This window comes from Neomonachus schauinslandi, chromosome 3 (genome assembly GCF_002201575.2).
Source record: "Neomonachus schauinslandi chromosome 3, ASM220157v2, whole genome shotgun sequence".
Taxonomy (NCBI): domain Eukaryota; kingdom Metazoa; phylum Chordata; class Mammalia; order Carnivora; family Phocidae; genus Neomonachus; species Neomonachus schauinslandi.
The window spans coordinates 40,311,971-40,320,713 of record NC_058405.1 but is presented as its reverse complement, the minus strand read 5'-3'; the positions used below and the strand labels follow the sequence as shown (position 1 = coordinate 40,320,713).

The 8,743-nt window shown below is 37.2% G+C and overlaps 1 protein-coding gene across 2 annotated transcripts; it reads left to right on the top strand.

Annotated features, from left to right (window-relative positions):
• The first annotated feature begins 242 nt into the window (after nucleotides 1-242).
• On the top strand, nucleotides 243-1,024 carry LOC123324292 (pancreatic progenitor cell differentiation and proliferation factor-like). Of its 2 annotated transcripts, XM_044913166.1 has the most exons (2): nucleotides 243-560; nucleotides 598-1,024. In XM_044913166.1, the coding sequence occupies exons 1-2, from the start codon at nucleotides 428-430 to the stop codon at nucleotides 717-719; spliced, it is 255 nt and encodes an 84-aa protein (XP_044769101.1). In that variant the 5' UTR covers nucleotides 243-427; the 3' UTR covers nucleotides 720-1,024. The 2 variants fall into 2 exon arrangements, with proteins under 2 accessions (XP_044769101.1, XP_044769100.1); XM_044913165.1 differs by having other exon boundaries at nucleotides 243-1,024.
• Nucleotides 1,025-8,743: the final 7,719 nt, after the last annotated feature.

Below are 8,743 nucleotides of genomic sequence, written 5' to 3'. Positions count from 1 at the left end.
CATAGAAAATAATTAAATAAAATAGCTTAGAAGTGGAAGAACTTTTAGAATTATAAAATTATAAGAGGATGTTTAATCAATTTCAGTATCACAAAGATGTGATAGAATGAAAAAATAGAAGAGACTTAATGCTTTGATTGATATGGAAATTTAGTAGGTATTCAGAGTATACTGTTTTGTAAATAGTATGCATTTTTCACACATACATAGAACACTTTAATTAAAACTGAGCTTGTGGAATCCAAGCGGGCGCGTCCGCGCGTGCGCACCCCGCGTGCGCTTCGGTCGCGGAGCGGCCTTCCGCGGTCTCTTCTGCAAATGGGCTCCGTGGTCTAGCGTCCCCGTCCCCGTCCCCGCCACCTGTGATCGCGCGCCGAGGCCCGCGAGGGGTCGTCGCCGAGGTCTCCACCAGCCCGCAAGCGACGGCATGGCAGCCATCCCCTCCAGCGGCTCGCTCGTGGCCACCCACGACTATTACCGGCGCCGCCTGGGCTCCACTTCCAGTAGCAGCTCCTGCGGAAGTGCGGAGTATGGTGGGGAAGCCATCCCTCACCACCCGGGTCTCCCCAAGGCCGACCCGGGTCACTGGTGGGCAAGCTTCTTCTTCGGGAAGTCCACTCTCCCGTTCATGGCTACAGTGTTGGAGTCCCCAGAACGCTCGGAATCTCCCCAGGCCTCCCCAGGCACGATCACCTGCGACTTGGCTCTGGAAGCCATGAGGAAGCAGCCTGGTGGCCAGCCTGGCAAAACCAACACAGAGCCGCCATCCTGAGTGGCCACCGCAAGGCTTCAGGAGGCGCTAGGCTCATCAGAGCCCCTCCCTCCCCTTCCCCCCCTTCCCCATAGACTAGGCAGGCTGCCGCAAGCAGAAGCAATTGGGTTCTTTTATATCAAAATAGCAAAACATCCAAAAGGAAGTTGAGAGGATCCTACTCTTTACTCTCCAAGCCACATGCAAGCCTTCCTCACACCCTGGAACCATGTGCCTTGCACCAAGTGGAAAATAAACTCCAAGCAGCCAGTAGCCCCAAAAAAAAAAAAAAACTGAGCTTGTTACACAGACATAAAGGAAACAATGTAAAGAAGGAGCCTATTTGACAGTGCCTACTAATCCAACCAAGCATATGAAACTACCATAGAGCAGATACCATTCTAGCCATTGAATGTATTAAATGCTAATACTTGCAACAATTCTATGAGGCAGGTACTCTTATCCCCTTTCATTAATTAGAGAGCTGAGAGAGGTTCAGTGGCCTACCTACATACACGCAGTCTGCCAGTGGTAAAACTACAGCTCAGAGCTAAGTAGTTATACTCCAAAGACTTTACTCTTAACCCCTATGTTAAACTGAATAGTAAGAGGCTGGGCTATGTCTGCATAATATTTTCTTCTGGGATTACTATAACAAATCACTTTTTGTGTGAGAGCATGTTACTCCTCAGTAAAACTCTTGTCCTCCCTTTCTTCCTGGGTGCACAGGTAGAATGCATCTCTTTTGCATAAGTTGTGCCATTGTTCTTTTCTCTTATTTCCGCATGAGTTGTATCATTTTGATTGAATTCTGGCTAATGGAATGTGAGTGGAAGTAGTTGTGTCAATTTCAGACCAGTCATGAATACCTCCCACTTGGCCCTCACCTGCTTTGAACACTTGCTGACTTAAAGAATCCCAAGGATCTACCAGAGATCAGCCCCAGATTGAAGGATTCTAGTCCTAGAAGGACTGCATGGTGCAGGGCCCCAGGGCACTTTGACTTCTTATAAAAAATAAATTTTTATTGTGTTAAGTCACTGAAATTTGGGAGTATTGCTAATTGTGATAGCAGTTAGCGTCCCATAACAAATACAATCTCCCTGAGGCATTTTATTCTAGTGAAATTCCTTCCGTATGGAAGGACATTTCAAGAACGGAAAACCATGTTCTCTTCAAACATTCTACAGCTTTTTCTAATCCAAACCTACTGAACTTAATCATTTAGACATGATCAACCAGCAACGTGGCTGTCTTTCTCAGAGGAGTCCAGCAATCTGTTAGAGTCATTTAAGATATGTTCAAGAAGAGGTTTGTCAATATCACCCACTGCTCCTCTATGTTTCCTCCTAAGACTACCTATGACTAATACAAATGCTTATGAAGTTATATTAGAATAATGAGATAGCTAGCATTTTTTTCTCCAAGTCATTTTATGTCCAAAGTCAAAATTTTACATCTTTCAATTTCCCATCCAAAATTTTTTAAACCACTTTGTCCGGTATAGTCTAGCAAAGGATCTGCAAAACATCCAATTATAATGTTAAAATAAAATGTCAACCACAGGATAACTTATTAAAAAAAAAAAAAAAAAAAAAAACTAATCAAATTCCTGGGGAAAAGAGTCTAAAAACTCAATTATCTTGCAGATGAAAACATAATAATGTCAAACATGAAGGAATTAAAATCTGAAACCAATGCTTAACCATATTTGAGTTAAAAAAAGATAAAGAAATTTGAGTGCATTATAATTTTACCTTCTGCTTGGCCTTATCTTTTAAAAAGTTCTTGTCGACTAGGAGGAATCAAGTCTTTCAGAAGTTGCTTTTGGTCTATTTCCTCTGGGAATGCATATAGTTCCCTCTAAATCTTAGCAGTTGATTTATTTTAGTTAAAAGTGTCTGATAAGTCTTTTTTTTTTTTTTTTTTTTAAGATTCCATTCATTTATTTGACAGAGAGAGCAAGAGAGCACAAGCTGGGGGAACAGTAGAGGGTGAGGGAGAAGCAGGCTCCCCGCCAAGCAGGGAGCCCGATGTGGGGCTCGATCCCAGGACCTTGGGATCATGACCTGAGCCTAACGCAGACGCTTAACCATTTGAGCCACCCAGATGCCCCAAAAGTGTCTGATAAGTCTTATGTTTTAAAGAGCTCAGAGAGGGCGCCTGGGTGGCTCAGTTGGTTAAGCGACTGCCTTCGGCTCAGGTCATGATCCTGGAGTCCCAGGATCGAGTCCCGCATCGGTCTCCTTGCTCAGCAGGGAGTCTGCTTCTCCCTCTGACCCTCCCTACTCTCATGCTCTCTCTGTCTCATTCTCTCTCAAATAAATAAATAAAATCTTAAAAAAACAAAAACAAAAACAATAAAGAGCTCAGAGAGTTAATAAGACACACTTGATTTTTTCAGCTCTGACACCACCCCCTCCCAAATGTAGAAAATAAGTCAGTTTGCAAACCCTACTGCAGTAATCCAAAGTAAACTCTTCCAGTCCAAAAAAAAAAAAAAAAAAAATGTTAACCCAGCATTCCAACCTAGCGTTAACCCAATAGGTTCCAATGACTCAGACTCTGAAATGAGAAGGCAGACCAGGGGGAAAAAAAAGTCAAGATTTGCCAGTGTGAACTCAGATTCAACTAGCAGAAATCTCTAAGAGAGTACTTAATCTTGATATTACAGATTTTTAAATAGTGGGGTTTGGATGCATGCTCTCTATGTATGCCCTCTCTTCCCTCAGAGGCTAGAGACATTGCCATTTTTTCCCAAGTTTTAGAAATGAATAATAATAGTTGTTCCAGTCAATATATTTTCTTTGAGTGGTTTTTATTTCCATTAAGTATATTCAAATCTTATTTTTTATTTCCTTTTTGTACTCCATGTTTTTGCAATCCCCATTATAAATTTTGGGCTTTCGATAATGGCATCATTTCCACACCTAACTGTGAAACATATGTGTTTATTCCTGTGCTATAGTGGTTTCCTCCTCTCTCGGCCAGGAGTTTGGTTAGCATTAAGATTACCTTTATTTTGTAGATGCCAAACAGTACAGAGAGCATAGCTTGTTACTGCTGAGTCTGAATTCAGTTAGCTTCATCCAAATTGCCCTTCTTGGCCCAAACAAAGTGGAATTTGAAAAGATGCCTACGTAGGCTCACAATAAAAAATTTCAATAATTTCCCTGTGTTCTTTAGCATAGAAAATTCAGCTGTTTTGAAGTTTAAAGGCAACAATTATGAACTGCCAACCCATACCTAAAATGACCTGAGTCAGGCTCAACCTCATCTACAATATTAAGCTAAATTTTTTCCACGTAGCTCAGGGTCAGCAGCCTGAGAGCTAGATAATCTATGTCTGCTCAAAATTCATGCTTGTTAAAAATACTTGTCTTTGCTAAGGTCAATGCCATTGACTTTTGCATCTTAGGCTTTTGCAACCTAAACTTCTGTGGTTTGCTTGCTGGACACTGACCATTCCTCATTTCTGAGGCTTCCATATGGCCAATTTTTGAATAGTTACACATGGTCTTTGCCTTGGCTGTCTTCCTCAGTTCTTTCGTTGTTGGCCAAAAGCAAACACTGGGTGTGGGTTTGGTGACCCTAATCTGCCCTGCATGTTTTTCAAGATTCAATTGTGTATGTGTGTGTGTGTTTGTGTGTGTATCACACATTCATATATCTATATCTGTATCTATCTATCATCTATCTATATTCCTATTTTACAGGTGAAAATGTAAAATTCCTAGATGTTCACTAATGTCCTCAATATCCACAGCTGGTAACTAGAGAAGCTTGCAGACTTAAATCTATGTCTCTTTTATTCCAAAGGTCATAATCTTTCCACTCTCCAACTTTTGATCAGGAAATCCAGAAATAGGCATTTCAATACTTATATGCTAGAAAATTTTAGACCAGTTATATTTACAATGAACAATAAGAATTAGTATAATAAACCCACATTAACCATCATCACCTTCTAAAATTAGGAACATACTATCAGTCTTATTTAATTGCCAACTAACTCAAGCCTTCAATCTAGATTTTAAAGAAAATCAAAGATGTCATATTATTTTTACCCAGTGTCCTTTTTTAGGTATTCCTAAAAGAACCAATGTTTTAATGCAACCATGATAGTATTATAAAACAGAGAAGTAATTAATAATAATCTCTTAATATTTAGCCGATGATGAAATTTCCTTGATTATTACATAACCACTTCTTAGTGTATTACTTGTCAACAATTCCTTTGTTAATTAGGTTTGGGATGCCAGAGTTCCTCTATACTCTGCTGTACCTTCTCTCTTCGAGTTTCCATTCATTCTTGTAGCTTGAATAGTCACATAAACTAAATTTATTTTATTACTTCCATATTAATGAAGGAAAAATACAAAGGTAATATAAAGAATTACCACTTTTATTCTTCTTTTACCCAGTATTCCATTTCACAATGATCCATTATTCATGAAAGATTATTTTTAACATAAGATAGATAAAAATGCATCTTTATGCAGTCATTGATTCCCAATATGTTCTTATGGTTATACCTATTTTTACATTAAATTGTGAAATAGTATTATATCAAGAGATTCAACATCTTGTAGATTAAGATATAAGAACAACAAAAAGAGTCCCTAAAACGGTACTTTTTATCTTGGTACTGTTTAGTATTGCAACTAAGATGTCGATAGATGTTCATACTCACATTTGAAATTGTCCTACTTGTGTAAAAAATATATTTTAAATGGCCATAGTGTTGCTAGAAATGTTAGAGTAAAAAAAAATTAGCTTCCATGTAATACTTTAGGAATAAGAAAGAATGAAATAAAATAGAAATATGGATTAAATCACAAGTGTTAAAGATAACTGAATTTATCTATGTGACTAGATGAAAATACCAACTTGAGACATAGAACTAGATAAGAAAGATGAAAAAAATAATCCCAGCTGCACTGTAACCATCAAGATTGAGCAGTATTCTACCTTATAATTGAGTCTCAGTGGCACAATTCTTACATAGTTCACTATGACTGTTCCAATAAGCCCCTGTTAAAGTTAACAGACTTGAACTGCACTGAAAATTCATCACCTAAAGGTGAGCATTGGCTTAGTAGAATGGAACAAAAGAAATTTTTCTGTAGAAAGGGGATACTCAATTCTAAAAATTACACTTAATCAGGATTTTAATGTCAGTATATGGCCTGGAATGTGTTCTAAAGAAAATTAGTGTGTCAGTAAAACTAAAATATAGTCCCAAGTATCTGGATATTCAGAAGTCATTTGGTGCTCTATATTTATAATACATAAATCATTCAACATAAGCCTATATAAAGGAGTCTTTAAATGTGTGTGTACATACATACATTTAATTCATTATCCAGTAGATCATGTACTATGAGAAATTTATAGTAATGTTGATAAATTTGTGTTTCTATGATAACATTTTTTAACCTAATATTCTCTCAGCTAAACTTAGTACTTAAAATTGAACAGAACTAAGCATTAGAATAAAATCTGGAACCTGAAAGTTTTAACCATACTCAAAACATTGCCAAAAAAAAAAATCTGTTGACTGCATTTAATTAAAGATAAGACTATTAAAAAGATTCAGAAAATAGAGTTTAAATGAGGGCAACTGAAAAGGTACGATGGCCAAAAGACACATGAAAAGATGCTCACCATCACTCATCCTCAAGGAAATGCAAATCAAAACCACAATGTGGTATCACTTCACACCTGTCAGAGTGGCTAAAATCAAAAAGACAAGAAATTATAAGTGCTGGTGAGAGTGTGGAGAAAAGGGAGCTCTCATGCACTGTGGGTGGGAATGTAAAATGGTGTAGCCACTCTGGAAAACAGTATGGAGTCTTCTCAAAAAATTAATAATAGAAATGCCATCTGATCCGGCAATTCCACTGCTGAGTATTTACCTGAAGAAAATGAAAACACTGATTGGAAATATATATGTACCCTTATGTTCATTGCAGCATTATTTACAATAGCAAAGATATGGAAGCAACCTAGATGTCTGCCAATAGGATGAATGGATAGGAAGATGTGAGTATATATAATATACACACACATATATGCAATGGAATATTACAAAGAATGAAATAGGGGCACCCGGGTGGCTCAGTCATTAAGCAACTGCCTTCGGCTCAGGTCATGATCCCGGGGTCCTGGGATCGAGCCCCACATGGGGCTCCTTGCTCAGCGGGGAGTCTGCTCCTCCCTCTTCTCCTCCTCCCTTTGCTCCCCCCCCCCCACGTGTGCTCTCTCATTTACTTTCTGTCTCTCAAATAAATAAATAAAAAGTTTTTTTTTAAAAAAAGAACGAAATACTGCCATTTGTGACAATATGGATGGACCTAAAGTGTATAATAACTAAGTGAAAAAAGTAAGTCGGAGAAAGACAAATACTGTGTGATTTTACTTATATGCAGAAACTGAAAACAAAACAAAACAAACAAAACAAAGAAAAACAGACTCAAACTTACAGATACAGAGAACTGGTGGTGGTTAGAGGGGAGGAACTTGGGGGTGTGTGGGTGAAATAGGTGAAAGCAGTTAAGATGTACAAACTTTTAGTTATAAAATAAGTAAGTCACAATATGTAAAGTACAGCATAGGGAATATAGTTAATAATATTGTAATAACTTTGTATGGTAACAGATGGCAAACATTTATCATGGGGAGCAATCATGTATATAAATGTTGAATCACTATGTTGTACACCTGAAATTAATGTAATATTATATTTCAGATACATATACTTCAGTTAAAAGTTTAGAGCAATTTAGAAAAATAGAAATGAAAATAAAAGCAAAAAAGGAAATCAAAGGAAAATGTGAGAGAAAAAGGAATAGGTGAAACTTGACCCAGAGTGTTTGTCTCTTCATGAGACTGATTGAAAATAATTTTAAAATCCTTAAGTGTAACTAAAGTTCTTTCCTTTCCTAATCTACAGCAGTATCCATGCCATGCATTTGTTAATAGCTATGCAGTCACGGAATGCAGCAGGTAGATATGGAACTAAGAAAAGGTAACCCTAGGGTTGGAGGGTTGAATCTTGGGCTTAGACCCCAAAGAAAGGAAAGTTACTGATACCATCTAGAAAATGCATCTAGCTACTGAAGGCCCCTTATTCTCATTGATCTAATTGAAAATAGGATTATCAGTTTTGAGGGCCAAAATCTGTTTAATTGTCTAGAAATATTCAGTCTCTCAGAGGTCAAACAAACAAGGAATCATGTATATGAAAGAAAACCAATATATTGATACTCAGTGATAGAATGATGGTAAAGAATTATATCCATTTTTCAAAAATCTCCTACACCTCATAGAATGTTTATAACAGGCTCTCAATCTTTTATTGGGGTATTAAAATAAGCCACAATTGTCAAGTATATCACTTTTATATCTATGCCTATTGCCCCATAAATGTCTCATCTACTCTAACATTCAAATGGAACTAAAATTATTGTTAAAATTTTGACTGTTGAGAATGAACTCATAGCCCAGAGAATCAGATGAAGTTCAAAATAATTGATATAATAAGACTAAAAGGAATCAATTATATATGTAGACAAATGTGGCCTAGTGATTTTTTTTAACTGAAGTATAATTAACATATAATGTTATATTAATTTCAGGTATAAAATATAATGATTCCACAATTCTACACATTACTCAGTGCTCATCAAGATGAGTGTGCTCTTAATCCCCTTTATATTTCACATCCCCCCACCTTCCCTCTGGCAACCACCAGTTTGTTCTCTATAAGAGTCTACTTTTTGTTTGTCTCTTTTTTTCTTTGTTCATTTGTCTTATTAAATTCCACATGTGAGTGAAATCATATGGTATTTGTCTTTCTCTGACCAACTTATTTCACTTAGCATTATACCCTCTTGGTCCATCCATGATGTGCTTTTATTTGTTTTGAGTATAGTTGACACATGATGTTACATTAGTTTCAGGTGTACAACATAGTGATTCAACTTCTCT

Bases quoted from the DNA above. Each gene is read 5' to 3' on its own strand.
- LOC123324292 (XM_044913165.1), top strand. From the start codon at position 428: ATGGCAGCCATCCCCTCCAGCGGCTCGCTCGTGGCCACCCACGACTAT.